The following is a 24,630-nucleotide window of genomic DNA, read 5'->3' on the forward strand; positions in this document are numbered from 1 at the left end:
CATCCTATTTTGATCCAGTTACTTCCAGGCTAATTAAAAAGAAAATTTAAATGTAAATTCACCAAAAAGAATTCCTTAATGCTATCTCTCAATGCTAAATTAAATTATATTACACAAGTACTTTGGCTTATATAGCTACTAAGGGACACTGATCAGCCATAACGTATAAAAAGCGGTGCACCCACATTATTCACAGAGTTTAAGCAGATCAGTAACTAGCTTTCCCCAAGGGTTTTGTCAAAGTCATGCATCTCATTTGGCAAATTTTCCCATTTTAATGAGTCAACTGTGTGTTATTTACTCATACATTTCAAAATGAAGCCACGTCTCAAACAGGTGGGAAGAGCTTGTAAGATGTGTCATTCCTAAGTGTTGTCTTTGAGGGTTGCCCAAGCATTTAGATAGTCTAACTGAAATATACCTTAAAACCCAGCAGGCTTTTTAACAAAAACATAAGCAATTAAATCTATCACAGAACCCTTTAAAATGTACTTTAGGCCAGAGTCCTTACATAGTCACAGTATAAACCAATTACAGGAGCCTCACTGAAAATAATTCCAAATGGAAGTCACAGACAGAACTTGGTCAGAAGTCCTATCTTCTGCAGTGATGATAGTGACATTGTTAGCCACCAAAGGCAGCTGGTGCCTTCCAGGCTTAGTGGTTTCAATGAGAAATGTTCCCATGGGTTGAGGCACTGAGCACTTGGTCTGCAGCTGTGATGTTGTTTGGGTTAGGGTTTAGGGGATACAACTTGCTGGAGGAAGTAGGTCACTGGTGGCATTCTTTATGAGTATATAGTCCACACTAATTCCAGTTTCTTTTGTTATTTTGCGTGTTCCCTGAAAGACTTAGGGTTCTCCTTCCTGCTGCCCTGCCTCCTCACGGTGATGGACACTTACACCTCTGGAAATGTAGGTCAAAATAAATTTTCTTCAATCAGTTGCTTTTGATCCTGTTCTTTTTTTTACATCAGAAAATAAAGTAAAATAAAATAAAATAAAATAAAATAGATAAACTCTTGCACTGACATATCATCCAAGTTCTGTATTTTGTTTTAACTAAGGCTGGAGAAAATTGAAAAAGCCAGCTTGGGTCACTGAGCACTCTGATTTATTCTTCTAAGCAACTTAGAGAAAATTCTGTCCAGTATAACCTAGAGCCCAGCATTCTCAGCAGAGCGGTCTTCTTGCTGAGCCTTTGAATGTACTCTGTGACTTTGAGCTAAGTATGCCCAGTTATCTGTCGTCCACCTTTCTTCTTGAACTATGACCTCAGAGTGAGCATGCTCCCTAATGTACCGCTGTGCTAGGCATGAAGAGGGATGTGCCCTCACCTTATATGCTTTCCTATGGGAATTTAAGTAAGATAAGGCCCTCGTTATTCCTTCTTTTGGGGAGAGCCTTACTTTGGAGATACTTGCACTGCTTTCTTCCTCCCTTCCTGTAGGCAGTACATCACTCCACGGTTTTATCTTCTGTTTTACAATTTGTCTTTGTGCTCACTAAGATCGATGTAAACCCATTCGTTCAGTGACATCGCTTTGCAAAATTTACTTTGCCCATTGTAGGTTGGACGTGCTGATATTTTTAAAAGGAGCACATCACATAGGTTGCGTTTTGTGTCTGCACACCTGTGTGGGCTTGAGAACACAGTTCCAGGAATCCCACAGACCTGCTTCCATGTTGCAGTGGGGGCCAGCACTTTTCCTGTCTCTTCTACAAATAGATGATGGTAACAGCCCTCCCCCTCAGGGTTAGGTGAGATGAGGCAGATGTGAACATCTTTCTTAAGTAGAACGTGCCATATGGGGAAAGGTGTTCAGAAACTGGAAATGTCCCAGCTGTATACCTTCCTTGGCTCAGCAGGCAGGTGCTACCAAGCAGTGTCTGCTCTCTCTGTTTCACTGGGGATTCTTAGGCCAGGCTTCTACTTGTACACCCTACCACTGCAGGTAGTGTTTTCAATGACTCTGAACTTCAGACTGTCTGGAACTAGGAAACTTTGCAATGAGTTGCTGAATGCCACCTGGAAAGTCATGCTCACCTCCAGGGCTGGGGCACAGAGCAGCTGTCAGAAGTATCCCTGTGTGGGGTCATTGTTACTCCTTCTCTCTTGCTTAGTAGAGGAGGGGAAATGAAAATGCGAGCAAAGTCGTTTTATCACGTTTCCTTAATGCTTAACGCGATGATTTTCGGGCACAAATATTAATTTTAAAATATACTTGAATGCATTTTCCAATGAGCCCAAATGTCTTTGCCTCCTCCTGTCTGCCCTGCTGTTTTCTGGGAACCTACTCTTTCCTGGAAGCTGCTATAAACTGTTGCCAGGAGCGATGCAGCTAGTATGAAGCCTTTAGCTCTCTCCCGGAGCTAAAAGTTCTCAGTTCTTCAGCAGCAATGACACATTTAAAGCCCCACACACCTCAAGAGACAGTTGAGAAAACTTCTGCTATAGGGATGGCCTTCAGAGAGACCTCATAAAGGAGCTTGCCTGCAACCAGAGCTAGCTCCTCTTGCCAGGTGCATGGCACATTCAATTACTATTTACTTTTTCAAAGAAAAATCAGCCGTAAGGCTTAACAAACATGACGTGCATTGTGTAGCATGTCTTACAGGCCATGAGCAAAAATAACTTAGGGCTAGGGACTTGAACTAGGATGTCTAATCATTAAGATGAACTCCTTAGCTGGATGTGGAGGTGCACACCTTTCGTGCCGGCACTCTGGAGACAGAGACAGACAGATCTCTGTGAGTTCTGTCAGCCTGGTCTACATAGGAGCTCCAGGACAGCCAGAGTGACATAGGGATACTCTCAAGCAAACAAAACAAAAACAACAAATAGAAAAGATTAAGTCTTGCCAGGCATGGGAATGCCCACTTTTAATCCCAGCACTTGCAGGCTGAGACAGGAAGATGTTAGTGCCCTCACGGCTGGCCTGGTCCAACAGTGAGTTTCAGGCAACCAGTGCTCCATAGTGAGACACTGTTCCAAAACCAATAATTAATCAATCTACAGTACCACCTATAGGATGAGATAAGTGTGAAAACTAGGAAGACCCTAAGAAAATAGGAGGAGGGAAGTTGGTTGAAAAATATATGTGCCTCACCATTTATGTTGAGGTCAGAGGACAAAGGCAGGAGGTTGGTTCTCTCCTTCCACCATGTGAGATATGGGTATCAAACTCAGGTAGTCAGGCTTGGTTACAAGTACCTTACACACCGTGCTATCTCATTGGCCCAAGTCTATTTTTAGTTTATGTCTGAAAACAACTGTGAACTCCTTGTGGTCTGTAGGATGAAGCCACTTGTCCTTCAAAATGTCTCAGAAGCCAGGCTCTGTGAGAGCCAGCTCTCTTAGCATCTCTTCCCTAAAGTACCTAAGGGGAGGTCTGCTCATCCTTCTGGGGCGCTATGCACCTTTTCCTAATTCTGGTGAATTGTTCATTGTTTTGTCTCCTTTAAAACAGATTTGTTTTGTTTCATTTTCCTGAACACGGGAAGTACTACTTTGTTGTCATCTCTTGCTCAGATTTCTCTGAATCAGGGTAGCATCTAACAGGGTGGTACGTTCTCCGTGCACACTGTGACCTTCCAGAGCACGGTTGGAAGGCCTCCCCACTGCTCCCACCCCAAACACTTGGCAGCTGTCAGAGAGCTGGTACAAGTGTGTATGACACCCAAGGAAGTAAAATTAAAAGTGAACACGATTCTCCATTAAGAGTTTATTGAGGGATTGCTCCCCACTTGAACCCTACAAAATAATTAGAAAATAGACAAGGATTATAATTAAGTGTATAGGTGATTAGGGTCAAGCACAAGACAGGCATCTGAGCTCTTTCAAACTAATGAGTTGCTCAGAGAAACACAACTAAGATTTCCTTAGCTCATCTCCTTTTAATGAATTTGTTTCTGAAGGAAAAGGAGCCCAAGGCTATTAAGAATAATAGTTAGAGGGTAGGGAAGTCACAGGCTTCTAACCTCCAGGAAGAACCACAGCTGAGCCTGTGGAAGGCTGCATTCCCAAGCAGGTGTTGTGCACAGGGAACTGAGCTTATAGGCTCACAGTTGTGTGGATGGACATGAGTTAGACTTCATTTTAATGGAAACCAAGTTAATCCAGACAGGGCAATGTAATGACAGGTGGTTCCTGTTCTGTGAGTGCAATACTAAACAATTTGGGTCCCTTTTCTAGGCTTCTTTTAAACTCTCCAGCCTGAGAAACTTCATTTGAGATTAAAATGTACCTTTAAAATGTGAAGGTTTGCCTATGAGTACGCAACTGTATGCATTCCCTCATCTTGAGAAACGAAGCCCGAGATCAGTTTACCCAAGAAAATGACTCAGGGTCTCCTAACTCCAGGCCACAGCTTGGCACCTGAGCCCTTCGAAGACAATGATGAGTTATGGAGTCATGGTTTCATCCATCTGAAGCTCACTCAGCCTGGAGCAGACCAGGGTGGCTACCCAGCAGAGCAGTAGCTCCCGGTGCCAGCAATTCTGATGTTTAATTTTCTGAGCGATCTAAGCCATGGTGCACATTCTGTGATTGTTCATTCATAACTGCATCCCATTTTCTAAGATGATGAAGATGGCATCTCCTGCTCAAAACGTCTCAGATGTTCCCCATCAGAACTGTGGTTGTGTAAAGTGAGTTGAATACACTAGCAGTGAGCCGAGATGGTGTGTCTGACCTACTTGGACCATCTAAAGGCTATTTTCTTCCCACTGTGCTGGAAAGTGGTCCATACTAAATTACATTTCTTAAGTGATCTAATTGTATTCTAGTCCCTTGACCAACATTTGCAGCCTAGAACTAAGTCTGGTATATGGTCAGTTTATATTGGAAGCATATACAAAACCAAAAATAGATATATTTCATTGTTTATACATTTTATGTCCAAAGTGTTAACTGCCAGAGATGCAAATCCAGGTGAAGTGTTGGCAGGGAAACCTTGGGATGCTCAGTTTACTTGCCAAGGGCCCAAAACATGAGACAAATTGGAAAGATGTGAAAAAGGATTGCAGTATCAGTGATGGATATTGGCTGTTATTTAATATTTCAGTTTTGATGCATTTGAACTTTTCCATGATGATTTGTTGGGAAGACTGTGACTTAGACTTATTTTAAGGGAAGGCTAAAGGTCCAATGTCTTCCAATACCTCTGTTGGCAGCTTGCTTACATTGCGGGACCAACTCAGCACAGACATGGGTCAAATCCAAGCCCATCCCCGAGGCTGTCAGAGCAACCAGAGCTCCAGGGTCCGACATACCTTCACAGGTGGGTGGAGAGCCTTGGAACTGTAGCTGTGAGCTGAGCTTGCAGGTCAGCGTGTCGCTCCCTGACAGCGTGTACCCAGGGTGGCACTGGTACTTTACGAAGTCCCCTGAAAGAATCAACCCAACACCCGGGGATTGATATTTCCAGAATACGTGACAAATGTGACTGTGTCAATCATTTGTAACTGCTTAATGAACTATGTCAATGAGAAAACCACTTGAGTGTCCATGCTTACTTTATGTATGTCCCTAAAAAGCCCAGTTTTCAGGTCTTAGTTTATAGAATTTAACATTACTGAAAAGAGACCATGTCCAGCTGTCCCCTTCCTTGATCCATACAGCTGTATGTCCCACTTTAAAAATGCCTTGCCTAATAAACAGAAGAGGCATCGATGTCTGGGATCTGAGGAAGGCCATGGAGTGGAATTAGGAAACGGCTTCAGCAAACCCCACATGGCTTGCTCATGACCCTGTCCAGGGAAACACCCTGCTCCAATTAGCCTAGCGATCTTCAGTAGAGCAGGAACTGGACCGTGCGATTGGGCCAGCATTCCACAATACAGTGTGACCATGGGAATACGGTTTTGTAATAAAGTCTGAGAAATCCTGGGTTCTAATAATTACTCTGCCGACATATGCTGTGGTTGCTTTCCTAACAGGACCAGATGACTCATGAATAAGAAATAAAGCAGGGGTCCCGCTCAAACTAAGGCACCAGCCAAGGACAATACAGGAGGTAAACTTTAAACCCCTTCCCAGATCTAGCCAATGGTCAGAATATTCTCCACAGTTGAGTGGAGAGTGTGATATGACTTTCTCACGTACTATGGTGCCTCACATTTGACCATGTCCCCTGGAGGGGGAGACCTGGTGGCACTCAGAGGAAGGACAGCAGGTAGCCAAGAAGAGACTTGATACCCTATGAGAATATACAAGGGGAGGTAATCCCCCTCAGGAACAGTCATAGGGGAGGGGAATAATGGGAAAATGGGGGGGGGGAGGAGGAATGGGAGGATACAAGGGATGGGATAAACATTGAGATGTAACAAGAATAAATTAATTTTAAAAAAAAAGAAATAAAGCAGTGTTAATATTTCCAAGTATTTTCATTATGTACATCCTACAGTGGCTTCTCTTTTGATGGTCATCATTTGCAGTTAGACACATTCAAAGTCAGACTCTGGAAAGGTAAAGAATAATAGTAGTGATGCCTCAGAGCAAAAGCTTTGAAATGTCAAGAACAAAACAAACCACCAAAGTAAGCAATTTACTCCGTAGCCTCAGCAGAAGGCCCTACAATGTTTTGGGACAGTTTTCCCTTATGGTTACCAGCTTGCCTAAAGTCTGCATTGGATGAATCTATAAAAAGGCAGTTCTCATGCTGTGGAGTCAAGGAAAGCAGTGAAGGGTTACCTATTTCAAAGTCTTCGTCTTCGGTAAGCAGGTCAGCCTGCGGCACTGCCGGCGGGGGTGGGCACCTCTTCAGCTGAAATGCTACAGTAGATTCATGAAAGATGGTAACAGCTGTGGTCATCTTTTCTGAATGATCAAGTAACAAGCCTATACGCATGTGTAAATCACTCTCCCCAAAGACTGACTTTTACTATTAAATGCCTAACAGTACCTGAAGCCCAGGGGATAAAGACATCTAATTGTACGACAGCCACTTCCCCTCTTTTAGAAACCACCACTGAAATGACCCATCATAGCATGGCTAGGTTAGATAAGCTTATATGTCTCTTGTCATGAGGAGCATTTTGGGATCATAGAAGGCAAGGGGCTGGCGACCTTGCCCTACTGTCCTCAAGGACATCATGAGGCTGCTGTTGCCCCATGGGTCAATATATGACGGTTTCTATGGCATTTCCTTAGAGTCAGGGACATGCAAACCTGCACATAAGTCAAGTGCATCACAGTGGTCTCTACAATAAGGTTCTCATTTGTATTTATGCAGGAACAAACCCCAGGTAGCTGCCAACATGACCTGATGAAATGAACTGACAACAGAGATATTGGCCCCTACGAAAGGTTTCCAGGACACTCTGATGTCCACATCGGACAATCCAACAGGGTCTCAGACAGCTGGAGATAAAGTGTGTTGGCATGGTGGAAAGATTTCCTGGGATTCGACGGCCCAGCCACGGAAGTAAAAATAAACTGACCATGAAAATTGAGGACAAAGAAGCCTCCATTGGAGAAATCGCTGTGGAATTTGAGCAGGACCTGGTTAGTGGAGCTGTACGCTGTCTCCAGGGCGGTGTTTCCACTGAAGACCCCGAGCTGAGGTGAGTTCTGGTCAGGACCATCCCTGGGAAAGAAATGGGGCTCATCAGAGGAAAAAGTTCAGTGGTACAGCTGAGCTTGTGCAGTCAGCTCCCCAATACAGCTAGTGCGCAGAAAGAATGCAAGGCTGATCTAGAAATACCAGTGCATCCTGGCCTCCTCAGAGACACTTCTGCACTGTCAGCAACCAACAGCTACATGTTAAAGTAAACACGGTACCCACTTTCTCATGAATGACATTTATGAAAAGTTTTATAGGCAAATCAAAATACTAAAATTAAAATATGGTATTCCCCTGGCACTGACTTTAGTAATAGGATATCTGGTGTCCAGGGGTTCACCGTCATGCACCGTCTCTCTCCTTTATTTGCATTCTGATTGTAGGCAGTAAACATACATGAATTGCTGTGACTGGATTCCACGCAGCAGGATCTACATGGCTCTACTGCTTGGTGGTCCTACTGTTTGCTGCAGGGAAAGTAGCTTCCCCTAGGACTGAAGATGCATCATCCGCAGTGATTCTGTGTTTAAATTCTGCATGTGTTCCCCTCCCCCCTCACCTCTCATAATTTAGATAAAATGTTAAGGCCCTGTAGTATCTGTTCCTCTGGCCCAGGCTACTTTCCATTGCTCCTTGAGCTGTAGTAAGAATTCAGGCACATGATGCACCCTCCATGCACACACACACACACACACACACACACACACACACACACACACACACACATATATATATCACACAGGCAGACACACATAGACACTCAATAGGCAGAAGCATACATTCCCATACAGACACAATATAGATACAAACACAAAATACTCATACATTCAAATATAGATACACACAACACACATATGGCAAACATAAAAAGACACAAGCAGTTATGTATAGATACATGTATACAAAAGTATTCATTTACAAACAGACACATAAACATAGAATACAACACAGATGGGCACAAACATGCACACAAACATATAGATATGCCACACATGCAGATACATGCACTGACAGATACTTACATATCACATCACAACTGCACACATACAGGTTACCCATTAATTCAACAGTGCTACACTCCTGGTACCCTAGGGGTATCTTTTGGCTCTCCCATCATAGTATGAGGAAGAATACTTATTTCATCTCCCCCTTTAAATTGCACCTGAGATCTCTAAGGTGGAGCATGTCATTTCCGTAGGTTCCACCTACTAGATTCGTATTCAACACATCTTGACTCAGATTCCTCTGCAAGGCTCATGGGAAGCCAGGCCTGTGCCATCCAGGGTGTGGAATGCCCTGAGTAAACACTTTCTGGCTCTTCTTTCACGCATGCATTAAAAGGAAAGCACATAACAGCTCTTCTGTAAATATATTCATAAGACTGTGTGTGTGTATATATACATGTATTGCCCTTATACCCTTACACACACACACACACACACACACACACACACACACACACACACACACACACACACACCTCCTTAAAAATGTGGAATAAGCCAGGTTTGGTGGCACACGCAACTCAAGTACTCAGAAGGCTGCGGCAAGGAGACATCCGTAAGTTCAAGCCTAGCCTGTATTAGAGAGTAAGGCCATATTTTTTTAATTATCAATAATTTATTGAAAGCAGAATGTGAAATAAAATAATCATGACTGTTCCTATACATTGCAACAATCTGGTTATATCTATCTAATAGCAAACTATACATATGGCTTGAAATTCCCTCCGTACGACTTGATTTTGTTGGTGAATTCTTTTTTCAAGATATGCCCAGAACAATCGTTTGTAAACACATAACCTAACAAAGTGCAAGTGCTAAGCCACCACCAGCAGGGACTGCTATTTCCTGGGAGGAGTCATACCAGACAGCGATGTAGTCATTTACAGCCTCCGTCTGCAACAAGGTGAAGTTGATGTACACGCCATGGCCAGGAGGGACAGTGACCAGCCATAGGCAGTCCTTCAGAATTGGGTACTCATCAGGAAATCCAGGGGAATAAATGGTACCATTCTGTGATGTCACATTATATCCACAGGGAGCTGAAAAGGGAGACACTGAAAATAAGCTAAGATGGTTGATTTTCAGAAGTAGGTAATGACTCTGGTGTCTAAAGTCAAAATTTCCCCTTGCAAGAAATAACTGTGAAGTATGCCAGTTACTTCTTTGTCCAACTTATTCCCCCCAAGTATGGAAACTTCGAGACAATTATACTTATAAGTTATCTCAGTCCCACTTAATATATTCTTCAAAATCCCCCAGGACAGTCATTCCCATACGATTAGAGAAATGCTGTCAGTCATCACCTGTGGCTGAGCTGATAATCCATTGGGCTGTCCAGTGCGATGGCTTATGTGGAAATCAGACACAAGTGGGGAACTTAGGTTTTGTTTTCTGCCACTTTGCTAAAGCCTATTTAAGCCCCTAAAAGAGTGGCAGTTAAGCCTATTCGCCTCAAAACAAAGACATTATCAACTCTTTGCAGATCTGTACCTGAAGAAGCAAGATAAACTTTATTAAGAATACCTCACAAAAAACGCTGCCAAATCTACCAATATTTAGTTATATGCAGACACAGCAATTGGTTTATTTTGACTCTACTTTAAATTGACATTTATTGTTGCTATGGCAACTATTTTACTTCTGGAAAAGTGAGATGATCACATATTAACTACAGCCTGATGTGCATGTGTTTGCTTTCTACTGCCCTGATAAAGGCCATGACTAACAGCAACTTGGGGAAGAAAAGAGTTTATTTCAGCTTACGTCTTACAGCCTATCATGAGGGAAAACCAAGGCAATAACTCAAGGGAGAAACCCACAGGCGGGAGCTGAAGTGCAAGTGTATGGAAGAATGCTGCCTATTGGACTGCTCCCCTAGGCTATCTCAAATTGCTTTTTATAGAGAATTCAGGAGGCCAGTTGAGGAAGAACACCCACAGTGGACTCAGCCCTAGCACATCAACCACTAATCAAGATAATGCCCCTAAAGACTTGCCTACAGACCAGTCGAATGGGGGCATTTTCTGAGTTAAGAATCCTTCCCCTCAGATATGTCTAGGTTTGTGTTAAGTTGACCCAAACCAATTATTATACTTCATTTAAGTGAAGACTGGGCAGTGACAGCCACAAGCCAACTTGGAAGTCACTCCAAAGCCAAGAGTAGCGGTCACCACCAAGAATCTTCCATGAATGTCAAAATGTTGTCACAAAAATCTTAGAATTTAGATTAAGTAAAAATACAACACAACATGAGAGAGAGATGAGGGAGGGAGGGAGGGTGGAGGGAGGGAGGGAGGGAGAGAAGGGGGTGGTGATGATGATAACAGCAGACATCAAGTCACATGCTGGTTTCAATAAATGGCCAAAGAGACTGAAATGGCTCAACCATACATCACCAGAGAAGAGAACAGGTTATGTAGAGCTTTCTAGAAATTTGACAGTGGAATGATTAAATGGGGTTTGGAGTTGGACTGGCCTGGATTTGAAACACAAAAGAACAAACATCCCTCAGAGCCTCATTCTGACCGCCAATGGGTGAGGGGTAGAGCCAGCTGAGACTGGGGATCTACAAATGGCTTCACACCACACTGCCCTCACCAGCCACTTACTGCCTCAACTAAGGGGAGTGCTCTTGCCCTGCACAGAAGTGTGTCTGGCTGAAGGGGAGAGACTTTATGAATTGCAAAAGGAATGCTGGGTGAGGGTCACAGGATGCTGTGTTCTCTGTGCAGGGAAACCATGCAGCCTTGCAGAGAGAGTGAGTGACATCACAATAGTCCGCAATCCTTAGAAAACAAGAACTCTGCTTTAGCTTTAGCATTTCACAGGCACAGTGACTTTTGTGTTAAAGCTGTTTGCTAATGATTGAAAATTTAATCCAACATGGAGAGAATGCTTAACCTATATTGAACCTTCTCAGACGACCCTGTATAGTCCTTCGCACTGAATTCAGGAGTGAAGTTATGATATGATTTTCACATGACTGGTATGCTTCAGTATATTTTAAAATTCATGACATTATTGCTAAGAATTGACATGTAATGTTGCGCTCGATCTTAGCCAGAATGTGAGGCTGTGCAGCACATCCTTGCTTAGTGAGGGGTTTGGCCAGAGAGACAGCTCAGAAGCATGCCGGAGCCTCTACTGAATGAGCAGTGCAGAGCCAGCCTGGTCCAGAAGGACAAGCCAGAGGGCTTAGGGCAGTAACGCTGGGAGCTGCCCAGGTGGCCATCTGTCAGTCACCACTACACTACGCACTTAGCTACATCAGAGAGGTGTGGCACTGGAACTGGATGGGTTTACCAAAGTAGGCAGTCAATATACTATCTATCTCGCATTGACTCTGGAGAGCCACACAACTTCCTTAGATAATTCCAACATCTTTTCCCAGTCGTGGGCTGCACTGAGGGATTTAGCTTCCCTAGGAGCCTTCGAAATAGCCCTGTGTGGTGGCATCTGTGACCCTGAGAGCTCACTGACTAGCCAGCCAGTATAGCTTAACAGTGAGTTATGGGCTCAGTGAGAGATCTTGTCAACTGAAAAAATAAAGTTCAGAGGAAGACAACCAATGCTGGCCTCTAACCTGCACACATTTGCACATACTACACATGTGCATATTTATATTATCCCCAGATATATATATACACACAAAACCAAAATACTGTAAAATATAAAGAGAAGGCCAAAGAAGATAAGATCACATGTAAGCTACACCAAACAATACAGGGTCTTGATGATACTCACAGTTTTCTCTATATTAGAAAACCAAGCTTAAAAATAAAGTATTTAATTTCCTGTTAATATTAATGTATATGAAGAAATTAAACTCTCATATGTGAATTTAAAGGATTAAAGTTAAAACTGGAAATCAGCAAAGATGGAATTTCTGATTATTTCACAGCAATCGACAGCTGTCAATCTGAGAGGGCATGGTCATGGTTCCTTCTTTAGTTTACTTGGGGCAAGACGGGGTTGAATACATGGTCTTCTTATGTTCAAAGTCTGTTGCACGCATTGCCCTGAACAGTACCCTTACCCCTGAACAAGAGTTCTCAAAGGAAAAGTAGGTGTAAATATTATATAAAATATCTCAACAAGAAACAAAAAACCCAGACTCATTCAAAACCATTATGTCATATGTAACTAAATAAGTATTTGAATTTTAAAACAGAGCTAGGAAGCTTCTAATTTTTATAGCTGTTCTTAAGATTTATCAGAATCAAATATATAGATGAGATGGGTTTTAAAAAGCACACCACACACTTATATTTTTCATTTTTCCTGCTTCAGTAAAAAGTCACAGCTAGGTACCTTTCCTTCCTGTGAGATAGAGGTGCTTAGCATTTCAAAGGGCCATGGAGTTGGAGGATTTCATTACCATTCATTCAAAGGTGCTGCTTGTGTAACGCTGGCTCCAGGCTAGACAGTGAGTTCTCTGTCACAGACCCCTCCTCCCAGATGCTATGCCTCAACAGTTTGTTTTACTTTGGCATTGCAGACATGCCTAAGTCATCCTAAAAGTAGGACTCCACAGTGGAACAAGACAGTGCAATTTCTTCTCAGAGGCAGAACAGGCTGTGAGTCTAGATCTACCATACTCTAAAGATGCTCAGTACCCAGATGCCAGGAGTTCCTAGAAACCAGAGTCACCATGGAACCATCCTGCCTGGCTGATGGAGGTACTCTGAAGACAGAACTGTGCCCTCCCTGTGGATATTAGGCTACTGAAATAATGTGGGGGCAAGAAATTGACATTTCCCCAGGCATCTCACACTGGGAGATAGAAAAATCCAGGACCTGGTGGCAGCCACAGCCTCAGAATTCTGATAACTTGTGAGATCCCCTTACACCAGGGGCAGGAGCACAGACAATGATGGTCATTGGCGATCAGGACCGTAGTTAATGATTTGTAACTCTTCTGTCTAAAACTAAGCCTCACGTCAGGGACCTCAAGGATAGACTTGGTGGTTGCAGGTCACCATTCCTTTATTCCTCATCCCAATATGACCACAGTGAATAGAAACGTTCCACAATTTCTTGTTTCTTTAGTCAGTCTATTGAGAACAGGCAGCCAAGCCTGGGTCCTTACAACAGCCAGGGGCCAAACAACCCATAGTTAGGCTTCAGCTTTCTGGAAGAATTCCTACTGTGTGCTTCTGCTAATGCTGTTTCTTCCTCCTAGAGTGTTCTGTCTCTGAGCAGCAAATGCTGTGAGTCCTGCAAGGTCCCCTATAAACATGAACTAGTTGCTGCAACAGAAATGCAAAATGGGATTACTATAACAATCGCATAAATGGCAGTGTGATGGGTAATCTTCACTGTCAACTAGAAGGGACTTAATCTCAACATGGAAACAGCCCCCTGGGCACAGCTGTGAGGGGTTTCCTAGATCTACTCCCACTGTTGACAGTGCCATCCCATGGGCTGAGTGAAGAGGGAGAAAGCTGACCGAATTCCAGGAGCCCTCCCTCTCTGCTTCCTGACGGGATGCCTCGTGACCAGCTGCCTCTACGTTCCTGCCACCATGGCTTTCTCAACATGAAGGTGTGACCAGCTGCCTCCACATTCCTGCCACCAAGGCTTCTCAACGTGAAGGATGTCAAAACTGTAGTCAGAATAAGCCCTTCCTTCTTAAAGTTGCCTTTGTCAAGAAATTTGTCACAGCAACAAAACAAGCAGCTAATAATTAAAAAAAAAGACTTTGCAGGATTAAATCCTTTATCATTGCTGTCCACTGTAACTTCTGTGAAGGTTAAAGAGCCTTATTATCTCCCATTTTCTTTTTTGGGGGGTCTGTGATGATTGACAGGCTCCTGTGTCTGAGGTTGAGTTCTAAATGTTTGTACTTAACACTTTGTTGTCTTTACAGTTTCCTTATCCTCAAAGACTGTTCATTCCTTAAACTCCCCATAATGTGATATCTTCCTGAAACACGAGTAGAGTATGTTGTAGGAGATCATCAATACAAATCTGCTGACTGAACTAATGAAGAACTGCACAGTCACTGAATAGTCCTTGCACAGAATTCCCCATGAGAAGTGCAGTTGTCCCCGAGAGAGATGGGACCTTACCGTCACACCGTGGGAACGGGTAGTTCCAGTTCCTGTCAGTGCCATGCTGGCAGGTGAGCACAGGGTGGCCAAGCAAGATGTACCCTGGATAGCACTCGAAGGAGATCGATTGGCCCACGCTGTAATCCGAGTTGATCATGAACCCATTCTGGAACACGGGTGGATCCGGGCAGTTCTGTAACTCGTAAGCTGAAACGAGAAACAGACAGCATCGAGCTCCCAGCAGGCACTGGGCTCCAAAGGACTATAGAGGAGGGACATAGGAGCAATCAGCTCCCAAGGATGTAAACATTGAAAACTGTCTCTTCCAAGTCTCAGGTGCCACCATGAGAGAGCCAAGGGATGACTAATAGGATAACTGTTAGTGTGTGCATCCATACACTCACAGCGCACACACAAAAGAAAGGTGACAAAGTTTAGTACCTTGGCAAGAAACCGCAAACCTAAGCTAAGTTAGAAAGTGATAGACACAGTAACTAAAAGGCCGGTCAGAAATGCTGAGTGAAGGTTGACCTGGTGTTTCTCTGACTGTGAGGGAGACACACTGCCGTTCTCTGTGCTTCTGGGTGCAAACTATGCTTTGTTTTGTTTAACGCAGTCACTTAGTGCAAACAATATAGGAAATCCCCTTTATTTTATTTTTCTAGAAAAACCAAACCATGGAATCACAAAGCTAACAATGACTCTGCATAAATGCTGTAATAACGATTGTGGCTTATCATTAAAAAGAATTATGTACTTCTGAGTACGGCGGTTCGCACCTTTAGTTGAAGCATTAAAAAAGTAGAGATAATTGGAGCTCCCTGAGTCTGAGGCCACCAAAGACTCGGAGTGAGAGGCTGCCTTAAATATATAAACATTTCCAAGTAAAGATGCTAGGATGACAGCGTGTGCTGCTCCCGTTCTATGGCTACAAGTTTACCCACAGATCCGGAGTGTGAGCTACTCTGCGCATCAGGTGTGACTCTGGCTAATGGACTCTCAGGGCTAAACAAACCCCCACAGGCAGACGGCTCTTACCCAGGCTGCTATCTCTCTGTCTCTGGAGCCACTAGTGCATATGAGAACATCCTGACTCTCTTTTCAAAGCCACATGGACATACTGCAGAAGCAGCTGTGGAGGAGGAGGATGCTTAGCCTCCCCATCATGAAGTGCACAGGCCATCAGCAAGTAGGGAGGCAGAGGTGGAAAGTTTAGGGGGAGGCTCTAACTAGAGGAATGGCCATTGATGTATGACTGGGATGATTGTACCTATTCGGGTCCCTTCCTCTCACATCGCTCCCTACCCACCATAAAGTATACAGCCTTCTCCATACATTCTTATCACCATGGCATTCTATCTAAGCACACAGGGCCCAGGCAACCATGAGCCATATTAATCCCTTTCTGCTATGATGCTTTCTCCTGATAATCTGTCACAGTGATGGAAACATATTTAACTCAGACACCAGATGAGACTCTCAGGCATTGTTAGAAAGAACAGGAATCCTGGATATCCTCTCACAGACCATAGAACACTGAAGGATAATGGGAAAAATGTGGGAGACTCACAAAAGTGTGACGTGGTACCCCGATGTGCATATAAACTAGCTGTCTGTTCCACCAGTGGAAATGAATGTGTGGCTTGGAATTCATAAGTAAATACTGGGCTGGGATGCATCAAATACAAAGACTTTCTGTCTTTGTATGAACTACCTGAAGTTTAAGAGACCATAGGGGAAATGAAACCAAAGGCTAACAGCATGCTGGGGGAAACAACCAAGCACACCACAAGGACACTCATCAAATGAAGCTGCAGCATTGGAGTGGGAGGCAGATGGAAGCTTAGACCTAAGAGGCAGGTCTCAGTATCTGCTGGGTGGTGTTCTATGCTCAGGGTCTCAGTGTTCCTATGAGGCCCTGTAGGAAGATGCCCAGCGGACATATCCAATGGGAACTGTAATCTGAAGCATCTGTGTACTTTCTATGTAGAGGGTCTTGAAGAACATTTGCCAAACACTAAGTGTTACAAAACTTCATCATTATCAATGGTTTACTCTTATTTGCAGAGGCATGACTGTGGTATACTTTCTCTTCAGGATGATGGTGTACAGTAGTCAGGGGTCATTGGCTTTCTCATTTAAGACAGCATAATTGGCCATACCCTTCTGAGAGCAATCTGGACAATACCATGGGAAGACTATGTTCAGTACTTACTCTGGCAGCACACTTTGCAGAAATCTATGTCCTGAGGATAATTCCAAAGGGGAGAAAGCTAAACGTTTAACCTATGTCCATCGTGCCACTATTTATATTAAGGTGACCCAAAAGCCTAATCAAATAACAGCTGATACATGGTCTCATAACATTGAATACACATAGTGCAGGACTGACAGTTAAGTGTTTTCAACTTACAGTGGTGTGGAAGAGATACCATGGTTTCAGTTCCCAATTTGGTTCTTCTCCTGGGCTAGTGAGTGGCAGAATCCTCTCCTGTGACTGTGGGCAGTGACAGGGAGCCTCGGATCCCAGCCAGCACTGAGGTTGCTAGGAGAAACCAATCACACTCTACCGTGTGTTGTGATGGTACTCTGAGATGCTCCATAGACCCATGTATTAAGTACATCTTTAGTTTACAATACTGTCAACTTGTCATGGTTTCAATATGAGATTCTCACAGCCTCATGTGTTTTAATACAGTCCCCAGCTGATGGCCTATTAGTAGAAGTTGTAAAAGCTTTAGGAAGGGCTAAATGGCTAAACAAAGTCAACATTTTGGGTGACTTTCAAGGACATACTAACTCCCCAGTTTGCTTCTCTTTCTCTTTCCTTTTAAAAAAAAATTTATTTATTGTAAGTCATGCTTATAGGTGTGTCTCTGTGAGTATATGCCATGTTTGTGGGTGCCCATGGAGGTAGATGTATTGGATACCCTGGAGTTATAGTTACAGGTGCATCAGCCACATGATATGGGGGCTTAGAATTGAATTCAGGTCCTCTGGAAGAAACACACATGCTCTAACCACTGCTGAGCCATCACTCCAGGTTCCTCTGCCACACACTTCAGTCCTGAAGCTCTGCCCAGGCACATTGGACCAAGTGGCAGTTATTTGAATCTCTAAAACCAGCCGTTTCTTAACAGGTTCATCTCAAGTATTCTGCCACAGAGAGGAGATAAGTAAATAAAGGGAAGCTTACAGCGGGGTTCTGAGGATGGACCAAAGGTGAGACAGGGCACACCTGAATTGTAGGGGCATATTCTAGTGTGTGTCCTTCATTCTTCTTCAGCATCAGGAAGAAGCTTCACAGATGGAAATCAAGTTCCCTGGTTGAACTTGACTGTGGATTTTAAAGGAAGTTCTTGTTTCTCTGTAAACTCAGTTATGCTATGTGAACATGTTTTGTGGAGTTTTACTTTGGGCTTTAGTATGTCCTCAGCTGATAATTGCCTCTTGCCACTTTTCTTTGCCAGCTGATAACAGCCTGCCTCATGCAGCACAGAGAGGGGTGTGGTCTGGGGCTCTGAGGAAGATAAATAGGAGAGCCTGGAGAGAGAAAGCATGGCATGCAATGGTGGTGTGTGGCATGTAGGGGATAGCAGTTTAGAGAGACCAAAGACAGACAGTGTCCTGGCTTGGAGATAGACAGAGAAAAAAGTTTCAATGCAACTGCTTGGAGAAGGCTGCCTGATGCATTTGTTGTTGACAGAGATTGGTACTGTCCCTAAAAGAGCCTAATTGACCCTAAGTAGCTCCACTAACCTTCTTTCTCATACCCAGAATTAAGGAGTTGGTAGAAGGGAGGTAGAGGCATCAATACCTCCAAATAAAATAGAGTTTTAAAAAGGAGCGTCAACAGTGGATGCTAATTTTAAAAACCTGAAATCTGCGCTACCAGCCTTACTTGGCTTTAATAATTGTTATACATGCAATTACATAGTATCTCTAAGGAGCCTCAAAAGCATCTTCAGTGATCAAGAGTGAGAAAACACGAGCTAGAAGAGAATCTAGAATATCAGATATCCAAAAAGAACCCTTGTCTTTGGATCCCACAGGGACTAGAGTTGGGAAAAGGGCTCTATCCAGACAAAGTCCCCAGAGAAGGGCAGGGAACAAGCAGTCTAGAAGAAGCCGACTCCACTGTTCTCAGGAGCCAGGGTTGGGTTATGCCCTGCACAGGGAAGCAGATACGAAGAAAATGATGTGTCATATATGTTTTCTCCCTTGTGCAGAATCCAGATGTAAATATAAATGATTTAAATGTAGAACAACCTACTGGTTGGATACTAGAGTCTCTGGCCTGGTAGAGACCTAATATCCCAGGTGAGTGGGTCAATTGCTTTGGCTAAGGGTCACCCCTGGGGAGGTGAACTCAACTTACGCCATGCAAAGGAGATGGGTACGGTGAGTAGTCCATTAATGAAGCGCTGAACTTTTCCTTCTTAGAATCTAGCCCTAGTGTAGAAGCTTATGGCCTATAGCCATATAGAGGTTTACATCTGCCTAACTTTCCCTCTTTCCTTTATGTCTCTTTCCAACCATGGTTTCCTTAACATTCTGGGTTTTTTGTTTAACATTTTGGACTTCCTTACTCTTCTGTAAGACTTCCCTTCTTGCCATGGGGCTTCTTGTCACCATGTGTCTGACCTCCATGCTAGCTTAAATAGCCCAGCCTCCACCCCATCCTCTCTACTGTCTCTGCCATACAACTGCTGACATTCACAGCTGCCTACCATGAGATGTGTTTTTCTTTTAAACTCTGATAAAATGGACTAAAACTTGTTTGATCCAGTTGTAAATTCTTTACCTAATGGGACTAAGAACTCCAAAAGCCGACTCTGATCTGCTCCCCCCTCCTCTGCCACCACACACACACCTTTACCTGGCACCCACAATCTGTCACTTAACTGCATCTCTCCTGAGAGAGCTCTGTAAGCCACACACTTCAGGGCCACTTCTTCCTCTCAAGGGCCTCCTCATTCTAAGCTGCAGATGGAGCCTTTTCCTGAGAAGCAGAGGTGTGCATCCACACTGTATCTGCCATTCACACTCACAATGTTGCTTGAGCCTCAAATGACTCTGTAGATGCCTGCTTTCTGAGGGAAATTCCATGCTGTGGTCAAAGCTGCTTTCTCAATATACTTTTTAAAAAATGAAATCACCTCCTCTAACTCAGCTTTACTTTGGACACAATGAATGTGATGAAAAAAAAGAAAGAAGAGAGGAAAAAAAAAGTGTACCCTTCCATGCAGTCAATAAGATTTCTAGTAACACCCTGAAGGAAAAAAGCAAAATGAAGGCTGATTGCCCATTCTCAGAAAAGGAGAAGCAAATGAAACTACCTCCAATCTAACCTAGTTTTCACTGGGAGTGTCATTCAGGGTTTATTGTTGCCCTGGAGGCTTGACACACAAGTATCACTCAACTGTGGAACTAAATAAACAAGGTCATGGTCAATAGCTATCCCTGGTGAACACACACACACACACACACACACACACACACACACACACACACACACACACACACACATAGCTATCCCTAGCAAACATCACACACACACACACACACACACTCACACACACACACACACATAGCTATCCCTAGCGAACATCACACACACACACACCACTTTATTAATTTTGTTGTAAAGCTTGCTGGATAATTTAAGAACTATAATTGGGTTTTCTTTAGGGATGGATGAAGCTGGGGCTGAAGGCAGTGCCATTTCTACCCAATAATCAGCCTCTGTGACAGGCTTGAATTGGGGAATTAAAGTGGCCTTTCAGCTTGAAACTCTATGCCAACAGCCGCAGGCTATCATAATAGTTGGAAAAAGAGGTTTTTCTTTTCCTAATAGCATCTAAGCTACAGATGGTAGCCCACACAATTTCTTGGGCAAGTACACACATAAGCTTGCAAGTTATCCAAGTTGGCTGCTCTTGAAGACTGGTTGGCTGGCGCACATGCACACACACACACACACACACACACACACACAGAGAGAGAGAGAAAGAGAGAGAGCTAATTCACACAAAAACATACAGCTTTCTCATTTTAACCATTAAGAAGCAGATTTTCCATATCCTGTGGTCATTAGAAATATGTCTGATATATATATATATATATCACAAAAAATAAGGAACACGACACTGGATATATATTTACTTCTGATGGCTGAAGTACACAAATTTATCTTTAAGATTTTCATAATTAAACAGTTATTATTTCAAGGAGGCATTATAATACAGAAGAGAAAGATAGCTAGCTATACGATAGGAACATAGATAGATAGATAGATAGATGATAAACTCAACATCTCTGAAAGCCATATCTAAAGGAAAAGGAAGTTAGTCAACATGACAGAATTTCCCAGGTAGTTTCCCAATCCAAGCACCATGGTAGTAAGGTGTGTGGCTGGCCTCACTCTTTGTGTGAAGCTGAGAGAACAGCTACTATCCACATCCACCCCAGTCTCAGTGTTCTCTAAGTGGTGCCTGTGACAGCCAACGAGACCAGCCGTGATCGTGCTACTGTCTGTTTCACTTTCAGTTTTGATACACCCAGCTCCACAGGAAACAGCCACACGCTCACTCTTCCCAAGGCTTCACTTAGGAGCGGGACACAAACGTTTCACGCTACCTAGCAAAGCCTTTTCTCTAAGTCCTTTAACTTCTTGGCACCTCTAACCACAAGTAGCATGCTTGATCTTTAAGCAGCCAAGACTATGCGACAAAGCTGAGGAATAAGATCCTCACTGCAACATCACTGTGAATGACAGGACGTGTCTTTGTGATATATGCACCTTCTTATGAGTTATTGATTGTACCCAAAGCTTATAAACCTTGTGCACAAACTAGGGATGTCCCTGTGTATAACAAATCATTGTCAGTGTCCGTTTGCCAATTTCTACACTTTATACGATGACAAGCTCTAGCAGACCAGCAGCAGCATCCCTGTTAGACATGGCAGCCAGAAATAAACACGGCTCAAGTTCATACTGTCATTCCTCATTATATAACTGATTTTCATGCTTTCTAGTCATAAAAAATGAATTATAATAAATTGTGCTTTTAGTGACATCTTTAACGTGAATATTTTAAAATAAGTGTCATCTACATAAAATATTTGCTCAGTCAACTAGATGCCTTCAAAAGTAATTGTAGGTCTGGATTTCAGAAGGCCAAGCAAGTGATATCTCTGAGCACAGCTACATGGAGTTAGAGCCTGTCTCCACTGAAAAGCGGAAGGCTTCACTGAACCCCAATGTCTTATCCAGGGGAAATGCTTCCACATTTTAATATTCAAGAAGAAGGAAAAGCCTAACTATGGGGTACCCGTTAAATTATGTGGCGTCTAATTACAGGCATTGTTAATTCCTAAAATCACAAACCTTAGCAGCAGGTGACCTCTTATCTAGGTGATTCCTAAGTAGGCTTCATATGAGATTAACAAGTAATTCAGCTTGGATTAAAACAATTACTAGAGACCTGGAAATGACTGAAAGTAAACCAACAAACAGTAAAATCTTATGAGATGAAGTAGTTTGGAGGGCAATGCTAGGGTGAATCTCTGTATCTGAGGACTTGAACTTAGTTTCATTTCAAGGAACCTGAAATGTTGGATACAGAATCAGGGAAGTGAAAAAAAAAAAAGACACTTCAGAAGTGCTGCACCTGCTGGAGTTGGCCAATGGTTTGAGGCACAGCCATGCAATAGCTTTATATTGACTCAGATATCAAAATCATGCTAACACCGAGATATACTCTAGGGTAACCAACTGTAAGATAATCATTAATAATGAAAGTCAATACATCAACATTATTAGATCCAAAGAGGGCTCTCAAAATAGCTGTGCTGTTGACAATGTCCTAAACAAAAGGACTCCGACCAGGTGAACAGATGGGGGCTGTTATTGGGTAATAGAAGCCTAAATTCAGCATTCCTAGGGAATCTCCTAATGTAAGTTTCTATTTACCAGTATCTCCCTTAATCCCTGGCAAAGGTCACCTAGCTCCAGCAAGGAAGTACGCACAACAGCTAAAACTCACTATAAACTGAACCCGAGTCTGCACTATTGCTGGGCTCCCAAGGACCTCAGCTACTATTTCTCCTGTGAGATAATTCAAATGTGAACCTGACCCTCAAAAGAAGAGTTAATGTGAGTGCAATTAGAGGCGACCCACAGTGCCTTAGCCCTTTGCTCTCACCTTCTTAGGTCTTTTAGAAGAGGGAACCTAGTTCTTTTGGCAAAGTATCTTGATTACAGAAGCAAAACAAGCATCTTCTAGTCCCAGTGTCAACCCAGGCAGAGCATGCTGTCTCAGACACATGACTAAAGTCCTAGAGATGTGTCATCAGGGAGGTTTAAACCATCTCCATGTCCGGTCTGACCGAGGATCTGATTTGGAGGTACAGCAGCCATGCTGTCTGTCTGGCTATAGAATGCTAGGAGGGACAGAGCAGAGGGTAAGCTGAGGTTCCGTGTAAGGGTGTAAGGGTCTCTCACCAGGATCAACACCAGAGCCTGCAGGTCAAGATGGCCTTCCTGGGCTTCCTTTCCTTGTCCTTTCTCCAACCACATGTTTAAGAACAGCTCCTCTAAGATGCAAACCTGATAAAAACTTCTTTTTTGTTTGTTTGTTTTTGGTTATTTATATATTCATTTTTATATATACATTTATATTATTACACACATATACAATAGACTACCTATAGCAAGAGGAATCATGACATAATCAGGAATTATATAAATGTTACATTCTTAGTACTTTGGCTATTTGTATTTGACAGTCTTAAAGAAAGCATCTTTCCTATCTTGGTTCACCTAAAATTCTGAATGTAAATCAATCTCCATCACATTTTGTCATTATCAACTTAAAAAATCTTTCTAGACCTAAGAACATCTTAACCCCTAAAAAACTAAACTTCATTATAAAACTAAGCTACATGGCCTTCAACTCCATCAGAGACTTGAGAAGGAATAAACTTGATTACCTGAGTATGCTGGGAGTACAGGTTAGTGGCTTTCCAAATAAGAAGATGAAAGAGTTTTCTACCTGAATAGTCACCCAAAACTCTCTATAATGTTGGAGATTCTTCTTCAGCCTTCTCGCCCAATATATTTGACAGACATATTTGTGAGGCAGGAACTATTGAGGACTTTCTTAGTCTCTCTAGACAGAGTTTGCTGTCGACTCTGCCTGCATCCAAGCTTGTCCTTTTATAGGCAGAATTCTGTTTGTGGTAGAAATGAGAACATTTTCCCCAGTGGCCTGTTTACCACATTTGAAGCCATCAAAAGCTTGTTTCAAAGTTTAGGATCCAGGGTTTATAAGGAACCTTTGACCTGTCTCCCAGGCAGATAGAGCCTTGTCCCTGCCTTTGAAAGGCCTGAGCTCCGAGTGGAGCTTCTCCTGAGCCTGGGGTAAAATCCTTTCAGAAATGTTCCTTAGAGCAGCAGAGGTTTTCAACCTGTATGTCGTGACTCTGTTGGAAGTTAAATGACCCTTTCACAGGAATCACATATTAGATAATCCTGCATATCAGATATTTATGTTACAATTTGTAACAGTAGCAAATTATAGTTATAAAATAGCAAAAAATATTTATAATTGGGGAGTTACCATAACATGAAGAACTGGGCTAAAGGGCTATAGGAATTAGGCAAGTTGGGAACCACTGGGCCCTTGGTCTTGACCCTTAATTGTCCAGCCCTCTGTTTATAATTGCCATGAGAACCTCACTCTTGAACACATGGCTTACAACCTTTCTTGTAGTCTAAGGGCAGTCTGAGAAGCAAGTGCTCAGCACAGGCCAAAGCTAGATCACATGATTCTTTGAGATGGTAAAGCTATTCTCAAAGGGAACACAAATTATGCTGTCTATTCAAGCACTGGATCACAGGCATTACCTGAAGGGAGAGGACCCATTGAAGCCTGCTGCCTGGCCCAACATGCACCACCCTTAAGGCAAAAGTCTACAAGTGCAAGAGGGAAGTCAGCTCCCAAAA

General features: G+C 43.1%; 1 protein-coding gene across 1 annotated transcript in view; it reads right to left on the reverse strand.

Annotated features, from left to right (window-relative positions):
• Csmd1 (CUB and Sushi multiple domains 1) overlaps positions 1–24,630 on the reverse strand; it is a 1,555,368-nt gene that overhangs the window by 85,658 nt on the left and 1,445,080 nt on the right. The window contains exons 42-46 of the mRNA XM_051170014.1: positions 14,640–14,828; positions 9,431–9,608; positions 7,443–7,588; positions 6,694–6,774; positions 5,274–5,387 (exon numbers count right to left, since the gene is read on the reverse strand). Coding sequence (XP_051025971.1) covers positions 5,274–5,387; positions 6,694–6,774; positions 7,443–7,588; positions 9,431–9,608; positions 14,640–14,828 — 708 coding nt within the window. The remainder of the gene's footprint in view (positions 1–5,273; positions 5,388–6,693; positions 6,775–7,442; positions 7,589–9,430; positions 9,609–14,639; positions 14,829–24,630) is intronic.

Source organism: Acomys russatus, chromosome 27 (genome assembly GCF_903995435.1).
Source record: "Acomys russatus chromosome 27, mAcoRus1.1, whole genome shotgun sequence".
NCBI lineage: Eukaryota > Metazoa > Chordata > Mammalia > Rodentia > Muridae > Acomys > Acomys russatus.